The sequence below is a fragment of the Tiliqua scincoides genome, chromosome 10 (genome assembly GCF_035046505.1).
Source record: "Tiliqua scincoides isolate rTilSci1 chromosome 10, rTilSci1.hap2, whole genome shotgun sequence".
Classification (NCBI taxonomy): domain Eukaryota; kingdom Metazoa; phylum Chordata; class Lepidosauria; order Squamata; family Scincidae; genus Tiliqua; species Tiliqua scincoides.
The window spans coordinates 25,799,725-25,826,282 of NC_089830.1; the positions used below are offsets into that span (position 1 = coordinate 25,799,725).

The 26,558-nt window shown below is 49.3% G+C and overlaps 1 protein-coding gene across 4 annotated transcripts; it reads right to left on the reverse strand.

The window, feature by feature from the left end:
• Nucleotides 1-50: 50 nt before the first annotated feature.
• CLASRP (CLK4 associating serine/arginine rich protein) lies at nucleotides 51-24,675 on the reverse strand. Of its 4 annotated transcripts, none has more exons than XM_066638227.1 (22): nucleotides 24,637-24,675; nucleotides 20,711-20,807; nucleotides 18,623-18,737; nucleotides 17,097-17,194; nucleotides 16,876-16,977; nucleotides 15,622-15,701; nucleotides 15,200-15,284; nucleotides 14,227-14,372; nucleotides 13,431-13,527; nucleotides 13,042-13,120; nucleotides 12,718-12,791; nucleotides 12,439-12,480; nucleotides 11,429-11,650; nucleotides 9,373-9,633; nucleotides 8,486-8,656; nucleotides 7,098-7,137; nucleotides 2,693-2,753; nucleotides 2,518-2,576; nucleotides 1,803-1,849; nucleotides 1,610-1,692; nucleotides 975-999; nucleotides 51-265 (listed from the first exon to the last, which is right to left on the reverse strand). In XM_066638227.1, exons 3-22 carry the CDS (start codon nucleotides 18,719-18,721, stop codon nucleotides 193-195), a joined length of 1,944 nt encoding a protein of 647 aa, XP_066494324.1. In that variant the 5' UTR covers nucleotides 18,722-18,737; nucleotides 20,711-20,807; nucleotides 24,637-24,675; the 3' UTR covers nucleotides 51-192. The 4 variants fall into 4 exon arrangements, 3 of the variants coding, with proteins under 3 accessions (XP_066494324.1, XP_066494325.1, XP_066494323.1); XM_066638228.1 differs by having other exon boundaries at nucleotides 51-235; nucleotides 24,572-24,644; XM_066638226.1 differs by having other exon boundaries at nucleotides 24,572-24,644.
• Between the last annotated feature and the right edge of the window lie 1,883 nt (nucleotides 24,676-26,558).

A 26,558-nucleotide genomic window follows, 5' to 3' on the forward strand; every position in this document is an offset into this window, starting at 1 on the left:
GAAGAGTCCATACTGAAGGATTGGCCAAAGAAGCACATAAGTCGCAGTCACCTCTTTTAAGTTTTATTTTTTTTTACATCTTAAAAACAAAAAAACAGCAATGTACAGGATCATTACACAGCAGAAATTACAGGGGTCCTGGTGAACCAGCAGGGTGGGAGGTAGCCAGACAACACTACACCAGGCCCAACCCTAGTGGCGGTAGTGAGGGCTCCGGGAGCGGGACCGCGAATGCCTGCAAGAGGCAGAAGAATGGCTCGAGTTACTGCAAAGAGATAAAGGAGTCATGTCTCAAGTTCAGAAGGCCCATTTTTTTTTCTATCACTAATGTTAGCAAAAAGCCTGCGCAAAGGGACGGAGAGAGTGTTAGACCTGAGCTGGGCACAGCTGGGCTTGTTCCCCTGTTCCATCAGGAAAGCTCACACACTGGCCTCTCCTTCAGCTGCTGTCAACAATCTCACAAGACTGCTTCAGGAATAAGGTATCGTCCACCCCTGCAGTAGCGTAACCAGAGGGAGGAGGCTGTTAAGTACAGCAGGTGCTGCAACATGCCAAGTAAGCAGCCCCTCCCACGGGGCAGCACACCCCCCTCCAGTTATGCTACTGCACCCCTAAATAGTGCTCTGAACTGCCTGGAGGCCAAGCAAGAGACAAATGTGGATGAGAGAATGTTATCAAAGACCCAGAGTAGCTGATAGCCATGACAGCTGTCATGGGCACATGGGAGGACATCTCAGCCTGATCATGGGGTGGGGGGCGGTGGGGGCTCCAGGAAGCTAGCTTGGAAAAATCACTCACATGCGAAAGGAACAGTGCTGTTGGCAACGTGAGAGAGCTCAAGACTTTTTCAATGCTTTAAAGAGCTGGGGGGGTGGGTGGGGGAAGCCAGCTCAGAAGGGACATTTTCTCCGGCAAAAAGCCTGCTTACCACCACCCTGCAAACCCCCCCAGCAAGCAGCAAAAGCTGAATTTACCTCCTCGAAGAGCTATAGTCTCGACCTGCAAAACAAAAGTGGGATTTTTAAGCCTAAAATCACATCCAAAAAGTTATGAAAAAAATTGCCTATTTTGTGCTAAAGAACTAGGCAGAGCACGAACACAGAATAGCAACTAGGAGGAGGGGGGCAGGGAGCTGTGGTTCATTTCAAAACCTACACTTCAACAGCCTACACCCTGAGGACTGGAACCTTTTATTTTTTTCTTTCTTGGGGTGCAAGCAACAAAAATGCACTCAGCAACAGTATCATCCAAATAAGTTAGCAAGGTTCAAATATATACTGTTTCCCCAGGCCCGAGAATCAGAATGAAACTCAGCCAGTAGAGTCTAGCACTCAGCTGGGGTCAGGGAAGATCAGAAATCGGGAGCGGAGGGATACCCTGGCAGACCACGCCCTTAGTAGCGCCACAGCATGTGACATCAGCTTGGCCACGCCCCTAGTGAGGTTATGCTTTACATTCCCTCTGGACAGCGACTGGGACTCGGGTTCTACTCTGCTCCATTAGGCTCTTAACCTCTGCAGAATCCACACTCTGAAGGCCACACTGGGAAAGGCACAGCCCTCCTCCCACAGCTCCACAGCCACATCCCAAACAAACCCTCGGCACTCACTGTAACGTGGGGAAGGGGAGCGGCTCTGGCGGCTGTACTGCCTCTCCCACTCCTCCCGCTCCTTCTCTCGACGCTCACGCTCCCTACCGAGAAAGAAGAGAGCCGCTGAGAACGGGCAACCCGCCGATTCCCTCCCCACCCAGCTCCCCACCGCTCCATGCCGAGAGGCCAAGGAAACCGTGAGAGGCATTACTTCATCCTGATCTTCCGAGCCATGGCGCGCAACTCATCCTCGCGCTCCTGGAAGAGAGAAGGCAGTGCACTGGTCAACTGAAGGGCGAGGGGCAGGGTGGCTGAGCCCAAGAAAGGGCCCTGCAAGGTCAATGCCCGCAAATGAGCATTCGTGTTTCCCACCAAGACCAAAATGGTACGTTCTGCAATGAGAAAACTCCAATTTTACAAGTGGAATAATAATAATGCATCTCTGAATCCCCAACCTGGAACTTGCTCAGTGATCTTATAACATTATCACTGGGACCCAGAGGTCTTTCTGGTTCTTCGTGGGCATCCTTCATACCTTTGCCTCTTCAGCCCATCACAAGTGAAGTGAAAAGTAATTCTTATTTGGCTACTGGACTCTCACTTAAGTGCTCCAACTACTTAGGGCCCAATCCTATTCCATTTTCCAGGACCAGTGTAGCCATGCCAACAGGGTGTGCACTGCACCCTGTGGTTGGGAGGCAGTCACAGAGGCCTCCTCAAGTTATAGGAATCGTTGTTCCCTGACCTCGGGGCTGCATTTTGGTTGCACCGGTGCTCCAAAGTTGGATAGGATTGGGCCCTCACTGCAGCGACCAATGACTGCATCAGAGTGTGCATTACAATTGGTGCCCATCCCTGCCCTGCCTAATTTATTCCGCTTGCAGAACAGAGCCCTTGGAACGCAGAACTCCATGCCGACCAGTTACCTGTCGTTCGTGTTCCTGTTGCATCATCTTCTCCTGGGCAGCTTTTTTATCTGCTTTAACTGAAGAGGGGAAGAGGCAGGAGCTGTGATTCAACTGAGTGCAGCAAAACCGAGCAAGGGGAAGAAGGAAAAAAAGGAAGAGGGAGCTCTCCATGCGCCCTCCCCCCCATGCTTACACTGTCGGTTAAGCGCCTTCTGCATGCGCAGCTTCAGTTTCTCCTGGGGGGTCAGCTTTGGCTACAAGCGGAAAGTAAACAGAAAGGTGTTAAGAGGTTGGGGGTCCAGGCCAAGAGAAAATGGGGGGGGGGGTGTGGAGAAGAAGGGGTCTGAGGAAAGACAAGCCTGCAAACAGTAAAAGAGGACAAATGAAACAGAGCCTTCAAATCGCCCCCCCCCCGAAACCGTTACTGCCAATGGAGGCAAAGGGGCTAACACTTCCCCAGAAGGGGGAGGACCCTCCCAAGAAACAGCAGCTCAAGAACAACCAGAAGGTGCTAAAATTTGTTCCAGCCAAAATGTAGAAGGTTGGCCTCTAGGCAGTCTTATGTATTTTAAACTGGAGATGTGGTTAACCCCCCCCCACACACACACAAACGCATACTTTTTCAGGCCAATATGTGCCATAAAAGACTAACAGATTCATCAAGTGAGCAAGCTGGCAAATAAATAACTTCCAAGGACTAATCTGCAAGTTGCTTTGGTCTACGGGTGCAGATTCTCCACTCCTATCCGAGGCTGATTGATTCCATAAGAGGGGCGATACTCCTAGGTTTCAGGTAACCTGCAAGCAGCTTGTGCCTCCTCTAAGCACACTTTCATACATTTCCACTCTGCATGCCACAGCTAGACCCTTGAGAATCCCAGCTTTTTGACAGAAAATTCTATTCTTTGCAATTGCCAGCATGAAGCCAAAAGGGGTAGAGAGAAGCTAACAGGGTCCAGCTGGGTTACATTTCAGGTGCCCTTTTATCAACACCCAATTCACTTTCATGTATCTGAAATATTTTCACCAAAAAAAATCATATCACAGAGCGAGTGTGACCCCACCAGCCAAGCTGAAACCAGCAAGTGACACGCACCTAAAAAAGGGAATTGGAATCTGCAACCAGAGCTGGAATGCCTCAGGCACTTGGTGTGCCTGGGGCGCCTAAGAATTTGCAAGGAACAGGGCTCTTCAAACTAGGCCTGAGCATAGCGGGACAAACCAGAGGCAGGACAGGTGTGCTGGGGAGCTGGGAAAGAGGGCTTCATTGTACCCACCATGTGTATAGGCTGAATCAGGGCCAGGTATCTTCGAAGCAAGTCTAAGAGATTTACAACGCAATCCTACACGTGTCTGCTCAGAATTTGAGCCCAGTTCATTCAATGGGACTTTCTGCCAGGGAAGCATGTTTAGATCGACAGCTCTGGTGTGGCACGATTTTGTGCAGCAGGGGCCACTGACAAAGTGGGTTCTAATCCATAAATGCTGCTGCCTTCAGGAAGCCTGTTTGAGTGCTAGTGAGGCTCTTTTCATGCGTTTCCTGTCCCAAGACTTACACTGCTATCCCTCTGGAATTGGCCATCCCTTGGCAAGGCAAATTTATGCTGGGCAAATTTATGTTGTGGCTCATTCGCATGCACAAGTCACCACTGGGTGTGACGTTCAACGAGCAAGATAACCCTCATTCCTGAACAAGCCCTGTTTCCTTCCATTATGGGACAACGCCCATGAAAGAACAGTACAAACCAAGCGACCACCTCTGCTCCCCGTGATGTACTGCTGCATTGCTCAACGGCAAGAGAAACCTGCTGGGTAGGTGACCTCTCTTTGGGCCTGTTCCTTCCCCCCTCTAATATTCATTTCAAGTGCTCTCAGGGCTGTGTGGGCCCAACAGCAGACACCATTGCCTGCATCTACTGCTACTTTTCAGAGGCACACTGGGGCAAGGAGGAAATTGGTCAACACATCAGGAGCAGGTCCAGTGTGTTAACACTGTCCATGTACAGCAAAACACACTTGAACAAGAATTAATTCAGATGGTAGAAGAGGCCACCACGCACACATATGCAATAAGAACTTGTGACACTGCATCTATGGGAGGGGAAAAAACCGAGGCCATCTTGTGTTAGCTATTTTGCCGCTACATTATGAATCAATTTGGATCGTTTGTCCAAAATCAAACCACGGTTTGCCACAACACCCAAAATGATCTGAACCATCTTTCCTCACCAGGACTTAGATCTGGGCTCAAACAGCAGTTTGCCAGTTCAGTTGTCACTACAAATTGTGGTCTGCAAGACGATGTCAGGCCCCACATGCGAAAGGGGGTGGCGGTACAAGCTCACAGCACTGCTTCACATTCCTCCAACCCAGCAATTTTCAACATTTTTCTTCTCACAATACACTGACTTCTATGGTCCTTGCCTCTTGTGATGTCATTTCCAGTACTGGGAGACTCTTCCGTGTTCTGCAGCTCTGTTTCTAGGACAACTGTAGTAACGATTTCCTCTTCCTCCACCAGCTCTGCCAGCGGAGAACAGGAACAGGCAATTCGTTACTATAGACAGTTGCCCTCAAATCAGAGCCACAGAACCCAGGAGAGTTTTTCAGCCATTTTCAACCGCTTTGCTCCAAACTCCCACATCACACCTGCCAACTTTTTGCAGCACACCGGTTGAAAATCACTGCTCCAACCAATGGTTCCAAGGAATGACTGAATGCCGTCAGTTTTGCGGATGCCCACATGTTCTACTTCTTTGGGTCAATGAGCTCCAGGAAGCAGGAACCCCTAGTAAGGAGAATTTTACTACAGACGATATATGGCTGGCCTTGTTCCTTAGAAATGTATGTGATTTAGGGATGAAACAAAATACACCTGAACTGGAGAAATATCTGACGTTCTGCCAAAAGCAAGCAGGTGGGCAGCAATTCCAGAGTTTGGTGGTAGCTCTCAGAGCAATTCCATAGCTCTCAGCTATGAGAGCGCCGTTCAGCACAGCTAACATTCCCTTGCCATTGTGCAGTGGGCATGCTAACATCTCCTGGGCTTCCTGCTTGCATAACCTGCACCATCTACCCCTGGGATCCAGAGACTGCCTGCTCAGTACTGCATCAGGATCCTGGCTAAATGACCACCGTTTCAGCCACACAGACCTGGCTGACTATCTTGGGTGGCTGACAGGCCACTGTGTCCCTTCTGAGTCCCACCCATCATAGATTCTGAAAACCTGCTCTCAGTTCTGTGCTGAGTTTGTGCTTTCTGTTTGCTTTGGTCGCCAATTCATAGTCGGAGCGCCAAACTTTCAAGAGTCATTATTCCAGGGTAATCCGTTTAAAAACAGGCCCCGAGGACCGTGTGGCCCAAAGCAGATGCCCCAGTCATCCACATGTCTCTGAAGAAGAGCGATAAATCCACATGCAGCACTGAAGCAGTTGTGCCAAGAATAGGATAAGATTAAGGTCCTCTTCTACAAGACCCTTAAACACCTCCCTCCCCACAGTCATAGTTCAAAGGTAGAGAACATGCTGGTCCCAGGTCCAATCCAATTCCCAGCGCCTCCACTTGAAGGGCTGCACAAGGCCTGCGGCAGTGACTCTGCAGCCAGTTGGAGGAGATGGCCTGGCCGTGACAGCCCCATAGTCTGACTTCCTACCAGGCAACCTCAGATGTGAACCCTTCTGTATTTTCCCCTTCTGGCAGCTGACCGCCACCTTGGATTTCTATTAAGATGGACTGGAAACAAGCAAACCGTTTTGGGAAGATATGGAAAAGAGGGTAAAAGCAAAAACCAGTTTGGGCCCTGGCAGATGAGCGAGCCGGATGTTGTGACAACTTTGCAGATCAGTTGCAACACAAATGACTGGTTTACAAGCACCAACAAACAGAAAACAAAGCCTTGAAATAGGTACGCCCACTCTGAGGCATAGTCAGCAACTTCCCCCTTGGCTCTGGTTTGGCTAGGGGACACACACACACACACACACACACACACACACTCCCAACCACCTCCTCACTCCCCACTCAACACTCCCCCACCTTTGACAGTTAACACAGGCCTGCAAGTTGAGGGTCAGAAAAACTTTTTCCAAAAATTTATGGTGTTTTTATGTGAATTTGGGGTGATGATTCAAAAATGTCATCTGTTTTGCCTTATCACGTCTAGTCCTGCAGATATGTCACAGCCTTGTTAGTGAATGGTTCAAGCAGCTCTGAAACCAGAGGTGATAAGGCAAATCTGATGCCAAACTCAGAGCCCCAAATATATCCAGCAACAGGTCTAACTTTTAAGACAGCAACATGTGTGTTGTGCAATCCAAGCAAGACCCGCAGAGTCAACCCTTCCTTGCCTGAACTCTCAACTGCTCAATGCTCGCCTGGCAAAGCCCAGATCGAATGGCAGCTCCCTGGTTGAGCAGCGCCATTAAGGGATGCCCAAAAGGATCTTGGCCCTGACAGCACCTACAGCAGTCAAGCAGGGTCATCCAAAACTCTTTTAGAACAAGTTTTTTTTTTTCTTCCTGCATCTCTACTCTTCCCCCGAGTTCTTTTTTCTGCAGTGATGGGAATTAAGAGAGGTGAGGTTTAAATTCTTACTGACTTTGGCTGCTCCTGTCTCTTTACCACCGGCAGTTTCAGCCCTGGGGAAAAGAAGGGGAGGGGGAGTGAGGAAGGAAAGATTGACACTGTTTCAGCACCACAGTCCTCAAAGAGGACCAATGATCAACCTCCAACCCGCCCTAGGAACAAGAGGGGGCCACATTAATCCCCCCCAGCCCTGCAAAAGGACAGTCTCCCGCAGCCTGCCACCTCTTTTTCCACATGTGGTCTGTGTGGTAGAAACCTGATTTCTTCATAACTTCTCAACCACTGAAAACTAGGAGGGAGGCAGAAATTTAAAGTCATAATTTGTATTTTAGATAATTCTGCTTTTGGAAGGTTTTCAAAAATAGCTGCTTACCGTTTTTTAAAAAGCTGCATTTGCAAATCACTTTCTAATGTTGAGAGCCCTTCACACATCTTCTCGTACTGCAATCTTTATCAAGGCAAGTACTGCTCTTCCCATACTACAGATGGGAGGGATGAGGCCAAGAGGGAGGGGCCCAAGGCACTCCCTTGCCCAAAGTCACTAGTGCAGTGGTTCCCAAACTTCTCAGTACCAGGACCCACGTTTTAAAATGACACTCCTTTGGGACCCACCTAACTTTATGAGAACAAAAAAGAGTTTCATTTTATCAACTGCTCAAGTCCCTGTTTTTATCCTTTTTAATGGGCAAGGAGGCACTTTCTGGTGCATTTGATGAGCTCCATATCCATTGGATTCTGGTGGCCTTGTGTTCCCCTTCCCCTGGCCTTCGATAAGAGCCAAGGCACACTTGTCCACTCATGAGAAAAGGCAAACTTACTGCTCAGTTTCGCTTCCCAAAGGGCTCAACACATCTTCCTTGTCAGTGACCAGCTTGTCAGTTTCATGACCCACCAACAAGCAGGTGAGCTCAGGCAGAGGTGAAATTTGAACCGGGAACTTCCCAACTCATGGCTCACCTCTTGGCCACCCTGCTCTCCCAGCTACAAATACAGTGGTGGGCAAAACCAGGGGGAAAAGACCAAAAGCCAACGCTTTCAATCACCAATTTCTTTTTAAAAGCAAGTTTCTACCCTTGTGATTGCAATAAGGATAGACTCAAAAGCACAGAGGGCAGAGTCTACTGCAGCCTCAGAAGCAGGGGGGGGACTGCTCTGTGAGGCTCCCCGTAATCAAGAGCGGGCCATCAGTTTCCTGAACAGCCCTTTGCCCTGTTGTAAGACAGGGCAAGGTGCAGAGCCGATCAAGCCAAGTTAAACACAAGAGAAATCATGGAACTCTGGGCAGGCTACAGTTTTCCTTGATGCAAAATGAGTTGGTTTTGCCCCGAACCCTGGTGACAGGGAGGTCACCTGTCAGGGCCAGGAAAGAGATGGAACCACTCACACCCACGGTTCACTCACTTTTTCAGTCTCTCCCCAACGGCAGGGGAAGCCGCAGGCCTCAGTGGTTTCTCTCTGACCGGAGATGCCGTTCTGCTGCGGCTCCGCGACTCACTGTCGCTCCGGCTGCTGCTCCAGTGCCTCCCTCCCCGGCTGCCCCACCGATAGCGTTCCCCAGACCGGGAATTGCTCCTGGGGAGAGAAACACAAAGTCAGAAGGATACTGAAAAATCCAAACGCTTCTTAAATACTGCAGCTCTCAGGCACCTGAAGTTTATCGTATGGGGCTCTTTTGTTTAGCAAGAGCAACCCCTGTTATATACTCTGCTGGGGACCAGCATATTCTTACTAAGGGTTGTTGTTGAATCTTTCCCCCTTCCCCACCCCAAAAAAACCCCTCAGACCCCTATAATAAGTATTCCGATAACTGCAGACAAACATACAGCTCTACCCCTTTCTGCACACATGGAAAGAAACATCACCAAGTATCACAGCACCTGTTGGGGAGACTGATGAGGCTCTAAAAAGCTGGGGCTGTTGCGGGACAGAGGCCAGGAGTGGGACACACAATAGGGAATGTTGGTTAACCCGCAGCTGTCCCCTCCAGGCAGGTTCCCAGTGCTAGCCCTGCCAGACACTTATATAAGAGTTGCCCCTCTCCAAGTCAGACCCCTCGTCTATCCAGTTTGGGATACCAATGACTGGAAGCAGCTCAGCAGGGTTGCAGGCAGAGGTCTCTCTCCCTGTGCCCTGGAGATGCTACAAGGGACCTTCTGCAAGGACTGTGCCACTAGGCTTCAGGCGCCACTGCAGTTATCCACAGCACAAGAGACTTCCTCACCAGGTTCACAGCCAAACACAAACCACTCCACCCAGCAGCTGTCAGGGCCGGTGCCCCATCAACCCACCTGGACCTGCGGCGAGAACCGTACCGCCAGCCCCGCTCCGTTGAGTGCGAACGGGAGTGGTGGCGCCCGTCCCGTGAGCCTCCTGCCGAGTAGCGCCTGGTCCTGCTGCGAGAACGGGAGTATCTGTGGCTGCGTGAGCGGGTGTAGCGACTGGCTCGGTGGTACCCACTGGTCCGGTGAGACCGCGAACTGGAGCGGGAGCTCGACGAGGCAGAGCTGGAGGACGTGGAGGAGGAGGAGGAGGAGGAGGTGGAGCGTCGCCTGAAAAAAGGAAAGACACAACACTGGCTATTTGCACAGGGAGCGAGCAGGTCAGCAGCAGCAGGGGGGGAGGGAGAAGAGACGTTTGGGAAGACGAGAGAGACCAATGGAAAAGGTGCAAAAGAGAGCGCCTAAGATGATTACGGGGCTGGGGCACCTTCCCTATCAGGAAAGGCTACGGCGTTTGGGCCTCTTCAGCCTAGAAAAGAGGCGCCTGAGGGGGGACATGATTGAGACATACAAAATTATGCAGGGGATGGACAGAGTGGATAGGGAGATGCTCTTTACACTCTCGCACAACACCAGAACCAGGGGACATCCACTCAAATTGAGTGTTGGGAGAGTTAGAACAGACAAAAGAAAATATTTCTTTACTCAGCATGTGGTCAGTCTGTGGAACTCCTTGCCACAGGATGTGGTGATGGCGTCTGGCCTGGACGCCTTTAAAAGGGGATTGGACAAGTTTCTGGAGGAAAAATCCATTATGGGTTACAAGCCATGATGTGTATGTGCAACCTCCTGATTTTAGAAATGGGCTATGTCAGAATGCCAGATGCAAGGGAGGGCACCAGGATGCAGGTCTCTTGTTGTCTGATGTGCTCCCTGGGGCATTTGGTGGGCCACCGTGAGATACAGGAAGCTGGACTAGATGGGCCTGTGGCCTGATCCAGTGCGGCTGTTCTTATGTTACCTCTCAGGCCGACAGCTCCAGAGGCAGCGGCAGCGACTGCAGGCAGCTTTCCCCAGCTACAGAGCCTGCAAAGGCTTGAGTAGGTCCTGTGCAGACCCTCCACCCCCACCCCTCCTTCATTCTTCACACACACCCAATACTGGAGGCAGGAAGGCCTTGGACACCCAGCAGACTCTGGGGCAAGGGACAGAGGCAACTGCCAAAGGCAAGGGGCACTGATTGACTGCAAGATCCCACTGCAAAGAAGAAAATCTGGCACACCCAAGCCACTCTTGAGAATTCCAACTTGCATTTTAGACAGAGCAGCCAGCTCTCGAGAATGGGGCATAGACTTCTTGGACAAAGGTGATTGGGGTGTATCCAATCCAACAGAAAAAACTGCACAGAGGAACAGGTTCCAGTGGGAAAGGAACTGGGGAAGTTGCAAACCCTCATCAAGGAATCTGGGGCAATTGGCTGTTTGGTTACCTGGAACCAACAGAACAACGGAGCTTTGCACACGGAGCCAAGAACCATGAATGTTCCATGTGCAAGGAGGAGCATTCAGTCCTGTGAGCCCCCTCTCATCTCCTTATTCCAGACACAGGCAGCCCACCTCAGGGACAATTAGGCCTGAGTTCACCACACTGGACTTTGAAGCATTTTGCAGGAAACCAGCATCCCAGGCCCTGCCCTGCCCCAACCAAGAGGCAACAGCATGTTCAAAGTCAGCCACGTGGAGCCTTGGCCTTCCCGCTCCTTCAGCGATATCATTCGTGGGATAATGACAGCGAGCAAGAGATGGCTACGAGTTCTCTCCCAGACCTCTCCTGCCTCGACAGACCAGCCACCCTCAATTGCCCATCATCCCACAGAAACAGGTGAACTCCCCATCCCATGCCACCCGTTTCCTTGAGCAGACTGAAACCAAGGACTGGCTGCAGGGCGGGATGTGGGGGGGGGGGCAAGGGGACTGGCCAACAAGAGCAGCCAATGAAAACGCAGTCCCCCAAATAAGGACAGGTCAGGGAGGACGATGGAAAAAAACAAGAAGTCAACCTTTGACCCCGGAATGGTCTCTGCTTTAAGGTTTGGGAAAGCGAGGCAGGTGCGAAAGTTACCGACCGGGAGGAGGAGCTATGACCTGCCGCAGCGCTGCCTTGCTGCACTTGGCTGGAGTGGGCCTTGCCAAGGGAGGCAGCCTTCCTGGGGGCTCCTCCGGCTTGAGCAGCTGCAGCTTCCTCGTCGCTGCCCCCGAAACTGGTGATGAAGGTGATCTTTTCCTCATGGCCCACAGAAGGAGAGCGGGAGCGGGAACGGGACTCAGAAGTGGATTCTGATGGTGAGCTGGAGAAAGAAGGGGGACACCGAAGGTGAGAGTGGGGTGAGCTCACTTGGGCCTTCCTGCCATCCATCCCCTTACTGATGGATGGCAGGCACTTGACACTGTGCCAGCCATTGCTCCTCTCTACAATCAAAAAGGAAGTGTGGAGGATCAGAAAACGGAGGGCTAGAGCATCCAATGCTCTAACTCACCACTCTCCTATCCTCTGCACTTCTTCTCTTCCTTTGGCTGAGACACGTGAGCGCCCGCCACCTATCTGCCTCAGCTGACCTCATGGATGGGCCAGCCCTCTTTCTGCCCACCACTACAGTAGAACCTACTTCAAGCTCCCTTGCTCCCAAGGCAGCACAGGCCAGGACCTGGATGCAGTCTATTTACTTCTCTCTCTGGACCCCAGCTTACCTCTCTAAGGCAGGGCTGTACACACAACAATCCAGATTGTGTTCTACAAGGACAACTATTTCCCTGGATGCCAGTGGAAGTCTCCCCTTCCCCAACAGTTAAGTGAGAGGCGGTTCCAGGACTGCTGCAGCTCAAAATTCCAGCCACACCTGTGGTTCAGCCTGCTCTGCACTTATGCAAGCGCGCTATTCTTAAGGGGTGGGAGGGGGAGAAGAGTCCCGTTTTCAGTCTCTTTGCAGTAAGCAGGTTGTCTAGGGCTATGCCTATACCACATTCCACTTTTTTAGCTGGTGAGGAAAAAACCCTCGTTTTGATATGCCCACAAGTGTGTACATTCGTCAGGGAAAACCTCCAAAAGTCCATGCCCCAAGGAGCTGAATCCACTCACCGTTTATAGGGATTGTAGGTGGGGCTGTCTCTCCGAGCATAGCTGTAAAAACAAGACAGTGTGAGGAAGGAACTGGCACCTGCTTCAGACCAATGAAGAGAGATTCACCAAGTCTGCTGTAGAGACCCAACTCAGTCCAGGAGGACTAATGTTTTTGTCCAAGCTGTCCCTGAGCCCAAACTCCACTCAGCCTCCCAAGGTTTACAATCCTTGACAGCCAGAGCTAGGACCACCTGGTTCAAGGCCAGACCACAAACCAGCCCCTCCTCAAAGCCTTACCTTGGAGGACTGATTTTCCGTCCTTTCAAGCGCTTCTCTCGGAATTCCCTTCTTTGTCGCCGAGAGCGGCGGCCCTGGAAAAGGAGAGCAGATCTGGGATATAGTGGAATGTGCTAGGCTGGTGTTTAGAGAGAGACCCTGAAAAATATCACTACTCTGGGATAAATTCCAGCATAAATGGGAGATCATCCCACCATAGCCTGCCTAGGCACCTGCTGAGTTCTGTTCAAGAGGAGCCTCCAATCAGAAGACAGCAGCTGTTGGAGATGACTGTCTCAACAAAAGAAGTTACCTAGAAGAGGACCTGGAACGAAGCCTCCTTACCGAGTACATGGCCTTCTCCTCCTCCAGTGCTTTGGCATGCTTGATAGCTTCAGCCTCCTCTTTGTCCTTCCGTAACATCCTTCCGGAAGAAAAGAAAAATCAGGGAGAGGAAAAGAAAATAGAAGGATACATATTATGTCTGGAGGGAAGGGACCTTCTAACGCTGGGCAGAAATTCATCCGACATACTGAAGGCAAATTTCCATGTAAAGTCACAAAGTGAATTTCATTTCCGCATCTTTCCCAATTCTGATATTCCCACCACAGAGATACCAGCTTCACTTCCTGGCACTGACTTGCCACCCGGGCCCTCACCACAAGACTAATGATGCAGAGAAGCCGCCTGCACGTGGGCTCGTCTCCAGAGCTGCAGTGGCCCAGGTGCCTTACCGGACAAAGTCTCCCTCCGCCATCCCATAGGTGGTGGCCTGCTTGTTCAGGTCGGCCACTTGCTCCTGGTTCAGCTCATCCACATCGACTTCAACATCTGCAGGAAACGGGAAGGCGGGTGTTGGTGGCTGCACCCCAAGAAGTTCCCCCAAGCCCGGGAGCCCCGGGGCTCGGCACAGGATTAGCAGGACGTCCCTCCTTCCCAGGCCTGATCCCAGGCTCTGCTGCTGAAATACTTCACCGCTCGCTTTTCTGACCACCCAACGCTCTTCCAGGAATTCCTACTTCGGCTTCCTGACTGCTCCCGGGAGGACCAGCATAAAGTCCTCACCTTCAACTGCGAACATGTTTTGGGAATCATCCCCCCCCAACCCCCTGGGGTAGCTTCTTGGGGTTTCCCATGCAGTGCAGTGGGGAAGGAGGAGGTGCTATTCTATTGTGGAAAGAAGTCCAAGCTCCTCCCCGCATCAAACTAATGCCACACACTCACCAGTACAATCCTGGTGTTGCAGAAAATGGGAAGAGGAAGCCATCGCTTTTGAAGAACTTGGGCAAAGCAGCAATCAGGGCTGTGGCCAGAAAGGCCTGTGGCAGCAGCAGGTCTGGTATGCCAAGGACCCTTTTCAAATCTCATTCCCTTCCCCAGCAGAACACATCCTATCGTGCACCACTTGTGCGCAAATAGCGCATACGTTCCCTGTGCTCAGCAGGGAAGGTTAGACTGAGAGGGGACTGTGGCTGCTGTCAGGCTGGTGGCTTTGCAAAGGCTACTCCCAAAGAGCCTTAGGAGACATACCAATATCGGGGATGACCTCATCCTCGTCTGTGTTGCTGTCTTCCTCGGAGTCTTCCTCCTCTGCTCGTTTCTCAGGCGGGTTCTCGAGCTCTGCCACCGTGCTGTCCTCATACGTGTAGCCAATGGACGCCTTCTTCTCTGCTAACCTGATTGGTCAAAGACCATCCGTTAAGGGCCTCCCGGATGAAGTCTGCAGGATGGATCTCTGGATCTGACACTTAGAACGGCCACCGCTGAGTCCAAGGGCCAAACCTCACATTGTATTTAGCCCCCCATTAGGCTGACAGCTCAGAGTTCTTTCTTGGTTCTGCCAGCATGCATGGGAACATGGGATGGCTTGCAGAGATAGGCAGCTAAGGCAAGGGAACCCAATGAATGAGAGAAGAGGCAGGAGTGGTTCTCCTTCAGGTGAGAGTCTAGCATTTGGAAGGAGCTGTGCTTTGTGTGAGGTTTCATTTATTTATTAAATTGTACTTTTTAGTTCAGCCATTTTCAACTGGTGTGATGCAGGCATTTGGAACACAGTGGCTGAAAATTACTGAAAAACTCTTCTGGGTTCTTTGGCTCTGTTTCTAGGGCAGTTTTCTGTAGCAACGTATCTCCTGTCCATCTTCCTCTGCCGGCTCCAACAATTTATTACTACAGGCGGTTGCCCTAGAAACAGAGCCTCAGAACCTGGAAGAGTCTCCTGGAAGCCAGAAGTGACATTACAAGAGGCAAAGGCCATAGAGTAGCCCACAGAGGTCAGTGTGCCATGAGAAGAAAAATGTTGAAAATTTCTGCTCTGCTTCATCCCTAGAACCTCCCAGGGACAATAAAATCCAGCTCCCATGTAGTGTACCATGGATTAGGTCAAAACTGGCAGCCCCAAGACCCAGAAGGCCGCCATCACTGGCTCCCTGCCCTGCCCACACCAGACCACTCAGGCCTGTTCTGTTGCCCTCTCACCCTTCTCTCACCCAAAACCACTCACTTCTTTTTTTCATCCTCGTTTGGCTTCTGGAGTCCTCCATACAGCTCATCAATGTAGATCTGATAGAGGCACTGCTCCTCTGAGACTGAAAGGCAGAAACAAAAAAGAGTTGGAATTATTTGCTTAAATACATTTCTGTCCCATGGAAGGGACATCAGGGCAGTAAGCAGAATATGTTAACGCAACCAGAAAACCACGTCAAAATCAGAATAAACTCCATGAACAGGAGACATTAAACACAACCCAGTCAGAACCACAAGCACAAAAGAAGAGCGTCAGGGATGCTCCAGCCCACCCCTCCTCTCCTCCAACTAGGGAGCAGGAAGAGAAGCTAGCACAGCATTTGCGGGGGGGGGGGGAATTTGGCCCACGGCTTCAGATGCCAGCTTTGGCTCTGGCAAGAAGAGTGAACAGGAACGTACTGCCTGCAAAGTCGTTCTGCACCAAGCCTCGGTATCTCTCATAGTTGCATTTCCTCTCATCAGACTCCTGTTCCGGAGAGCTAGAGGAGCAAAAAAGGAAGCAATTGGAATTGGAATTAGGAGGCCAAGATTCATGTTTCATTTTCACCTCTCACTTAGAACTGGTTGTTGAGCACAATCCTAAAATCAAACAGAAACTGGATCAAATTAATATAAAAAATAGGATTGTGTCTCCCCTCCCCCACCGGAGATCACTTAGTCCTTTGGATCCTGGCAACCAACCAAACACTGAAGTTCAGAATAAAGATGAGACACTGAAGTCAAATACAAAAAGACATGCAGGTTTGCAACTAATTGCAATCCTCTGTTTTGCCTCATATTTACCATCCCAGCTAATTAATACAGTCTACTACAACTACACTAATGAGGTGCGGTGGCTGAGCAGGTAAAGACGATGGACTGCCAGCTGGAAGGTCCACAGCCCAGGAGTCTGAGACCCTGGTGCTGTGGAACAAGGTGAGGTCCTACCACCTGCCTCAGCTCCTGCCAACCTAGCAGTTTAAAAGCATTGAAATGCAAGTAGATAAATAGGTACCAGTAGGAAGCTAACAGAGTTCCATGCACTTTGGCATTTAGTCATGCTGGCCACATAACCAAGGAAGATGTCTTCGGACAACACTGGCTCCCTCAGCTTGGAGACGGAGATGAGAACCACCCGTACAGTCTGACTGTGCAGGGCAAACCTATACCTTTACCTTTTACTACTACACTAATACCCAAACCCCTGTGGCTCCAATAATCTCCTTGACTAATTTTTGAAAAAGCAAAATGTTTTTCTGAAAATGAAAAAGTACAATGTGGGAGCATGTAGACTGGGGGGGGGGGGTACAATCCGGTGCAGAACATGAGAGTGAAGTATAGCATAATGCCAATCCACCCTCCCTCCCTTTCCTTCCTGAAGAGGAATTCTAGGAGTTCTGGAAAGCTGCAACTCTCAAGTTACCCCAGGCTACACTGTATGTTAAGAACGCCAAGGCACTCATCATGCAGAACATGGGGGAACTCTGACCCCACCTAGCTGCGAAACAGACCTTGGCCTTTTGTTCCATGGACAGTAACTTATCCCTCCAAGATGGAACAGTCAGGCTCCCTTTTCCTCGCTTTCATCCTCCAGTTAACCATTTGACCGTGCAAACAAAGCAGAGATTGACACAAGGAGCTGTCCACCTCAGGGTTTATCAACAAACACCTTACATTGGGTTCAGCAGTGGAGGAGTGTACATGGGAATGTAGTCCAGGTGGGCACGAACATCAAACCGGTCAATCATGTTGTTGGTGTCCCCCTGCCAAGGCATCCTGGATGAGACAGAACGTCGTGGGAAGGTCAGAAACTCTGACACAGGCCTAGAAGGAAAGCTCTTCGCTGTCCGTGTAAACATCCCCGCTTTGCTGACGCAGAAATGGCTGCTACTCACATATTGACGGGGCTCTCGGCTGCAAGAGCCACAGCAGAATCCAAGTGGACCTTGCACGCACGACCGTGGACCTGCAGGAACTGGGCTGGGTCCTTTTTCTGGAAGAGAACTGCAACGCTTAATATGGAATACACAAATGCGTGAGACTGCAGACACTCAAATTCCATCCTTAGCTGAAGTCAAATGATGGATTTCAAAAACCTAGCTAAAAAAACCCACACCCAGGCCTTTTTTTGTTACATTTTCTCAAGAGCGCGGGAGAAAGGGGGGTGTAGTGTTTATACACAGGCGCTGAGCTTAGCCTTGGTAACATGGCAACCGGCAGGCAGGCAAGCCTGATGCCCCCCCACTCAGGCAAACCAGAGTGGGCCAGTTGCGAAGGCTGAAGCCCAGTAGCTGGTAAACAGAGGATGTTATGAAGAAGCCCTTATCTAGAAATGTATTGCGGTCAAGTCAGAGCCAGCAGGTTGCTTAGCAGTGCAGATTTCAGCAACCTTCAGTAATTTTCCCTATTGCATAGCTTTGCATCATGTGTTTTGAGAATGAATAAAAGTCTGAGGAAGCTAGCCAGGAGGACGGACCTCTCTCTCAATCTCATACCGTCCTACTTCCGGCTCAGCTCTCCCTGCATCAACCCTCTGAATGAATGTCTCTCATTGCTCTGACTCTTTGCTGCTCGAGTTCTAACTTTCAAACCCTCAGAGTGCTTCTGCTTTTAGCACGCTCCCTCTGGCACCAAGGTTCTAAGCCCTGGGTGCTTCCCAAGTAGCATTGCACTGCTACAGGGGGGGATAGGGAGAATTACTGTGTAGCAGTTGGGAATGTTTTTCACAACACTTGCATCAGTTAAAATTATTGCCTTTCAAAAGAGAGCCTTTATTATGGAGTTTGTAAGCCACTTTGGGCATTTGCTTCGGCAAGGAAAAGGTGGATATAATTTTTTTTCAAAACAAAGAAAAGATGCTTCAGCATGCCAGCTGTCCAATGAAAGGCATCTCTTGCCCATTGTTTTGAACCCAGCAATTACACTAGATGCCCATGTTGATGATAGCAGTTAAAATCTTGTGAAACTCTAAAACTCAGAAACGCACCGGTGAGTACAGACACTTGCCTAAACATGGTTATCTGGTGTACGCCTTGATGCCTACAGTGGCTAATGTTACACAGACCTAGGAGGTCCAGGTTCAAATCGTTCCTCATGAAGCTCACCAGCAGAACAGACATTATGCCCCCAACTGTTCATTTTCAGACATTCGCAATGCTGGTCACAGTCACCACATTCTGGATGCTCTAGAAAGCACCTAATCTAGAAAGGCAACCGAGATGTCTAACATTCTGGTGTCGTTTGCTCTGGGGGAACACCCCACTCTTCGGGAACAGAGGACTGCCAAACCACTCACTCTGATCCTGACCATCTTGGCTTTTATTCCTTGCCAAGGGCTTTTGGTCAGCAGGACAGAGGGAAGACAGATTGGGCCAACACTGCCGTTCATTGAGAGATTCACGCCAACAAGAAATGCACTCACTATCTTCTCGTAATATTCTCTCCGCCGTTCAGCTCGCTTCTTGTAATCCACCATCATCCCCCGGAGCTTTCGCTCATGTTTTCGGGCTTCGTGCCACATCCTGCCTTTCTCCAAACTGTTAAGGAGGAAAAAGAACCCCACACACATTGGGGGTAGAGGAAGAGGATGAAAACGTGCAACAAAACAGCGTCATCACCCTCCCAGGTCTCGTTGCCCGCCCCAGCTTGGTGCAGCAAGAAAGAATCAAACCATTACAGTAGAATGAGTGTTGCCTTGCATCAGATTTCCATACACCTAAGTTGGGAGATACTAAATGTCCATTATTGTATGTAGATGATGCTGCTTTGTTGTCATTATCTGAAATTGGCCTTAAGCACTTAATGCGCACATTCACGACTTATTGTAAGAACAACCTGCTGACCATAAACAATAGTAAAACAAAAATGTTGGTCTTTCGGCGGCATGGAGTTTTTAAAAAGTGGATAATTAATGACCAATGTTTTGACCAAGTTAAACACTTTAGATATTTGGGAATTAGATTTCAACATAATCTCTCATGGGTTGCCCATAGGAAGTCTGCTATACAGGCAGCTCAGAATTCTACCAAGGCAATCACCCTTTAGTTTCTTTTTTACTAAAGGAGCTCAATTTATATCCCCTGCAATTCAAGTCTTTAAGGCCAAGGTTCTCTCTCAACTTTCATATGGGTGCCCAGTTTGGATTCTGGGCTTTCAATTAAGTATTGAAAGTGTTCTTACTACATTTTTAAGATCTATTCTTGGTCTACCAAGATGTGTCCTGGCGGCAGGATTACGACTTGAGGCAGATGTTTCATCATTAGAGTGTACTGCCTGGCTATATGCATTTACGTATTGGATAAAAGTGTTATATGCTGATGCTTCAGCAAGATATTTATATGTGTTACAGATTGTTTACACCAGCTCCTGGTTTAAAACTTTCTCTGTCAAATTGCATTTCCTGGACCTATTTGGGGATTCTATCTATGGTTTTGAGTTTCACACACTTAAATCCATTATGGATTTAATCACACACTTTAAATCCATTAAAATTAATCCGTTTTAATCCAAAAAACGGATTAAAGATATTGATTTTCCAAGCGCCCGCAAGACTTGCTCACCACTGCACTTTGGTTTGAATTTTGAATTTAATCAAAGTGCTAGATATCGGGACAATTTAACTATCCCAAAACATCGACAAATTTTTACAAGAGCCAGATTTAATTGTCTTCCATCTGCAGTCTTGGAAGGACGCTATAATAATGTGCCATATGAAAATAGATTATGCCCCTGTAATAATATGGAAATAGAGACCCTGGAACATGTTCTTTTTGTATGTAATTTTTACAGGCATGAGCATACATTAACCCTATTATGTGTAATCTACCAGGTAGGACACTTACACGGTATTTAAAATATATCTTAGCTGATAAGAATAACTGAATCAGTGGCCAAGTTTCTTTTTTCGGCACAAAGAACACGAAAGAAGATTCTTACTTCTTTTTTATAAAAGTTGTGTTTAAAATGTTTTTATGAATGTTTTAAATATTTTAAATGTTTTAGGAATATTGGGTCTGTGACTGTAAATAAAGAATGATGATGAACCATTACAGATCCTTGCAACCCCAAAACATCCACCCAGTGAGAAGGTGGCAAGCTGCACCCTGATTGTCTGTTCTGACAGACAGGCCTTCCTTCCCATCAGTCTCTGCAGGAAGGGGACAATTTTGCCATGTGCTTCGAGCCAGCCTTGATGGAATTGTTCAGTCCTTCCCAATGCAGAGAAGTGGCAGAACTAGCTAACCTCAAGGTTAGCTGCAACTTGCACTTCTGCATGAAATCTGAGATGGTCTGCTTCCATTCAGGAGGCACACCCACATCAGCACCTCCATGCCAAAACACAGGAAGAACACACTTCTAAGAAAGCCCACACACAGGGGAACCAGGAAGCATGCCTGCGATTCTGGCACAGCAAACAAGGGGGCCTCAACCCCCAGACCTTTAGGAACCACTGCAGTAACAGATCCTTTGATAAGGAGAACAGCAGATGGGAGCAAAGCCAAACACTCACCCCAGAGATCCCGAGAGACAGCACAATGGATACTGTTCTTTCCACCAAGGACAGCAAAGGAAGAGATTTAAGACGGCACTTTTGTGAACGGAGTATCCTAAAAGAAACACGAGAGCAGAGTGGATCAGGAGTGCAGGCTTTAGTTTGCAAATTCATCAATTCAAGGTTTAGTAGAGGGGTGGCCAACTGGCAGCAAAGGTACAACAGTTTTCTGCACTGCCGCATCCCACTTCCTCCCCACGAACAGGCTAAATTAGCAGATTAAAATGTTGCAGATGGATTGCCTTGCAAGGAAAAAAAGCCATATTCAAGCTGTAAGAAACAGTCTCCAGAATTTAATGCTCTTTTTTGCGCATTGGCACAGGTGCGAGCTCAAAGACGGGGCCAACAATTCTCACTGGAGAGTTTTTGGTCTTGAACAGGCCACAGTGTCCAAGAATGCTTCAGGGACAGCTTCCTGCTGGTTGACTGTAAGCAACTTCCTTTTTTCCGTGGAATTTTTTTCTGCTGCTTCTTTGGCAGCCCCTACAACACCATCAGCAGTTTCATGGAGTTCTTCCTGGCAGCCAGCTGCCAAGCATTTAGCCCCAAAAGGGCCCATGAACACCACCATGTCATGACACAGTGTCATTCACAGGGAACTTCTGGGGGGGGGGGGAACAGTGGCTACCAGCAAGCTGACAGATTTCTCATCACCACTGCCCCTAAAAAACAATAACCGAAATTGCACAGGGAGATCCCCATCCAGTGTGAGCTAGAACTGTAGAGCAGCAGCTAAGAGGCTGAGCTGTAAATCAGGACTTCCCAGTTTGAGCTCACCAGGTAGCCTTAGGCAAGACATTTCCTTCAGCCTCGGTTTCCCAGCTGCAATATGGGAATACTGCTTCTTAAGAAGGGGCCATAATACAGCAGGCAAAGCCCCCACAGACAGTTCACAGTTCAATTACCAGGTAGGGAAATTCCTGCCTAAGTGCCAGTCAGTCAATCCTGAACTTGATGGACCAATGGCTGAACTCAGGCATGTGGCAGCTTCAATGAACAACTTTGTCTGACTGCCCACAAGGTGAATGGATTGTATGGCAAAACACACTTCTGCCCCTAAGCTGCTGCACGAATACAGCCACCTTGAGAATGCAGAAGTTGTCCATTTGTGGTTAGCTGACTAAATGGGCTAGAGTAGATTTTGGTAGGAAAGGACGCAAATCAACAACATACTGGTTTATTTTTAGATGCTATTTTGATTCTGGTCAGTTGCTGTGGCAAGGAATGGAAAAGGACACTTGAAAGACAGCCTTCTCTTACCATGGCAAGCAGTGGCTATTTTAAAAATAAAACAATTGATTTCACACTCCCTGCAAAGTCTTAAGAAGGCATCTATGCCAAAGCTTTGAGTCACATCAAGTGCTGGACTAGACATTTGAAATCAGCTCAGTGTGAAAAACTGAGAGTGCTCTCCAATAACCATTTTAAAAAACCACATTGCTACCTTCCAGAATGGAGCGCAAGGGTGGAAGTGTAGCATTAGCAGAGACACCAGGTCCTTTTGAATTCTGCTGACTGATTAAAACAGCAGACTTTGAAAGGCAAACTCCTGTCCCACCAAATTGGGACTGGCCTTTAACCAGCAAAACTCCATTCGTCCCAATTTCTGCATGTTCCAGTCATCCCTCAGGTTTCCTGAAACTGAACCACATCTTGTCATCCTCAGAGAACAACTTAAAGGTCTGCATCTCTATCCCCTACTAAAGAAAGCTGAAAACCCACAACAAAAATCCCACTCAAGAAGTTATTTAAATTAAAGCAGCAGCAATGGAGGAGGAGGAAATTTCCCAGGGAACGGCAACTACTACCACAACAGGACTAGTGACCATAACCATTGCGGAAGTAAGCAAAACATTTCAAACACCAGCATGACACAGAAACCACATCAGCCCTAACTAAGGGTAATAAATATTTTGCAGGAGAGGAGAAACAAAGTTGTGCCATGTAAAAATTATACATAATATCCTACAAATAATGCCACATCATGCTGAGAATGACATTCTCAGACCTGAGGGCAAAGATGTGAGCTGGAAGCATCTGCTACACCAGGGCATAAGAAAAGCCCTACTGGATGAGATTCGAAATCCAGCATTCTGATGCCTCTGGGAAGCTCACAAGCATGATACGGCCCTTCTTCTGGCCTCTGCACACAGAGCATTAGGAACAGGAAAACCCCTAGATTTGTGTTGCCACCTACAGTCTTTTGGCCCCCACAAATCAACACAAGGGTTTCTGTTCATTTACATCTAACATCCTTCTGCCACTCCCTCTGATGGGAAAAGTCAGGAATGTGGACTGGACCACCAACTAACTGGGGGGGACAGGCTCTGCAGATTGAGAAGGATTGCTTCTGCGGACTGACATCTTTGCTATGAAACCACCTTATAGCAACTCAGACCATCAGTCCATCTAGCTCAGTCAACCCAAACTGTCAGCAGCTTTCCAGGTTGGAATTTCTCCCTTCCTGACCTCAAAATGCCCGAGACTGAACCAAGGACCTTCTGCATGCAAAGCAGGAGCTCTGTTGCCTACTCTCAGTCAGCCCCCCCCCCCCAAAGTCTACATGTAGCAACTTCTTCTGCCTCTCTGGAGCCAGAAACCTTGGACTGCAGCCACCACCTAACCCAGAGATAGGCAAAAGACACTACAGACCACAGTGGTTCTTAAACCATTTAGCACCAGGACCCACTTTTTAGAATAATAATCTGTTGGGGCCCGCTGGAAATGATGTCATTAACCTGGAAGTGATGTCATAGATGTCAATTTAGGCTTTAAACCTAAGCTACGGTCAGTCAAAGGTCCCATTACAAAGCTCGCTCATGCTGTTATTGTTGCATAGCCTGGAATTAAAACATTCCAGCTCAGAAATCAAGGCAGAATGCAGACTTGGATCTTTCTCCAACCACACAGCCCTCCTCTCTCTCCAGCATCCCACCTATTCAGGGCAAAGCCCCAGGCTTCTCTCCCACAGGAAGCCCGTCCTGCACAGTACCTTTGTTCCCTGTATTTTCAGCAGCGACTGAGCTAAGTGCTACACGACCCACCTGGAATTGGTTTGCGACCCACCTAGTGGGTCCTGACCTACAGTTTTAGAACTGTGGGTTACCCTTTAAGGTGGCACAGGACTCTTTGTTGCTTTCCTTTTTCTTTCCTTCAAAGGCAAAGCTCCACCCTTCCCAGCGTCCCATCTTCCCACCTATTCAGGGCAAAGCAACCTGCCTCTCTCCCACCGGGAGCTCGCCCCACCTGATGGCGGCCAAGCCAGGTGCTACATGGCCCACCTGAAACTGGCTCGTGACCCACCTAGTGGGTCCCGACCCGTCGTTTGAGAAACGCTGCTGGAGATCACTAGAAAGGCTGCTGCTTCTGTGAGCTGTGGCACCGACCCCCAGCCACTCCCCAAGCCCCCCTGCAGCGCCTTCTGCCCCCTCCCTCCGAGGGGAAGCGCAAGACGGCCATCTGGGGCATCAGCCTACCAGGTGGGGGGCAGGAGACGCTGACAAGCCACAAGTAGCCACCCCCATTGAACCCCCCCAAAATACACTGTGCCCCCACCTGTTCACCCCCACGTGCCCATTTACACTGTGCCCCCACACAGACTTCAAGTGGGGGCCACACGGGGCTGAAAAGGAGGTAGCCATGCAGTGGGCAGATCCCAACCTTATGGGGCCCACCCATAGGGGGCTTATGGGGGCCCCAACCCCTCCCAGCTCAGGCTGGGGGTCCACAGCCCCCACAGGAGCCCCCCCGAAGCAGCCCCTCCCCCTTCTCCCCACAACAGCAGCAGCCCCTCCCCAGCAGCAGCCAGGCCTGACCCACCTGGACACGGTCAGCCTGCCCCCCCACCCGCGCCCATCCCCTGTCAAGGCACGAATAGAGGACACCTCTCGCCCTCCCAGGAGGCGCAGCACCCACACCGGAACCGGAAACCACAAAGGGTCATAGAGAGTACGGGTCCAGGCGGGGACAGAGCGTACCCCCTCGCGGCGGACCAATAGGGAAGCGCGTCGACGAGGGCGCCAGCCAATCATAGCGCGCCTTCGCTTCTCCACCTCCTTCTCCCTGGGCTGACTCTGCCGCGCGCCACCTACTGGCCGGTCGCGGAATTCAGTGCGGCCAAAGTGCGCAGGCGCAGACTGAGTCTGGTAGAGGCTGTGCAGTGCTGGTGTGGGCTGCGTTTCCTGGGAGTAGGCTCTATAGGTGGCAATGGGACTTACTTCCGAGGAGGCTTGCCGAGGGCTGTATTTGTGTATATGTGTGTGTGTGTGTGTGTTTATATACACACACACATATATACATATATATGTGCATATATTTATATATATACGCACATATGTTTTTATATATACATACGTACATAGATATATATACAGTATATATGTATATATACACACATGCACACATACGCACACGCACACACACTATGTATGTCAATTGACAATTTGACAATTGACAAGGCACATCTCATTGCTGGCAAAGGGCTCACATCTCCCAGTGACCCCACTAATAAATGACTCTCCCCAAACTCCCATGGCACACCTGTGAACCATTCACGGCACACCAGTGTGCTGTGGCACAGTGGTTGAAAACAGTTGCTGTACATGTTTAATCAGTGGGGTTCAGTGGGGCTTACTCCGAGATCAATGCATATAGGATTGCAGCCTAAATGAAGCAACTAATCAGTGTTGGTTGGTCCAGAGCACACCCTCTGCTATGAGCTGAGACAGAATCTATGCATGTTAGAATTGGGGAGGGAACTTGGGAAGTCATCTAGTCCATCCCCTTTCTCAGTGTGGCCAGCTGCTAGAGCAGGGGTGTCAAACATAAGGCCGGGGGGGGGGCAGATGCGGCCCACGGACGTTTTTTATCCGGCTCTCAGCTGCTGAGTAGTGCTGAGGTGTTACTGCTGAAAGGGCAGCACACATGAAAATTGGGCTCTCTCATATCTTGAAATATGATCAAGATTTGCATATTTTCTCTTCTGTCATTTGCAGCTAATGAGTTCCAAAATGAGAAAAAGTGCTTATTTTTTGTTATGACCTGCTTGATGACATCACTTCCTGCCTAATGACATCACTTCCGGCCCTTAGCAGGTATCATGAATGCTATTCGGCCCTTGGTATGAAACGAGTTTGACACTCCTGTGGTAGAGCATCCCTGGCAGACGGCCATTCAGCCTTTGCTAAAACCTCCAACTGTTCCAGAGACTGTTCAAGCCTGTGGATGGATCTAATTCTTCATGGGATTGCTTCAGTGATGCTTTCTTTGTTCTGGTGTTGGGGAAAAAATAAACGTTATGCACCCTTGAGCTGCAAAAACATTTACCAAAAAAAGGACATGGCTATGAATTCCATTCCTCCACAATTAGAGCCCCACCTTGCATTTCATTGTGTGAATAAAGCACCCTTCGCCAAGCACACTTCCAACTTGTCAGGTCATCCCCTGGTTTGGCAAGTAATCTGCCAATTTACAGCACAATCCTATACAATTCTATAACAGTCAATGGAGATTACTCCCAGGTACATCAATTTAGGATTGCAGCCATCATTTCATAACAGAAATCTCATCTTTCCCCAGTTCCCCAATGAAATGTCTTCACCACTGTGTGGCCAGGTTTGCCAAGCATTTAAAAAGGACAAGATAGTTCACATTTTGAACAAAAATTTAATTTACAGCAATAACTGGGTGATAGAGGCAAATGTGATTCTCTTCATGTTTAGGAACAGAGGACTGATGCTCAGTGAGAAAGGCTGGCCTCAGACCTCCTGTCACCTAGCCCGGGGAACATTTAACAAGACAAAGTTTG

Bases quoted from the DNA above. Each gene is read 5' to 3' on its own strand.
- CLASRP (XM_066638227.1), bottom strand. From the start codon at position 18,721: ATGTGGCACGAAGCCCGAAAACATGAGCGAAAGCTCCGGGGGATGATG. The intron at 16,978-17,096 runs GTGAGTAGCAGC...TGTCTCATCCAG, and splicing joins GCCGAGAGCCCCGTCAATAT to GATGCCTTGGCAGGGGGACA. The intron at 1,693-1,802 runs GTAATGCCTCTC...CTTTCTCGGTAG, and splicing joins GCTCGGAAGATCAGGATGAA to GGAGCGTGAGCGTCGAGAGA.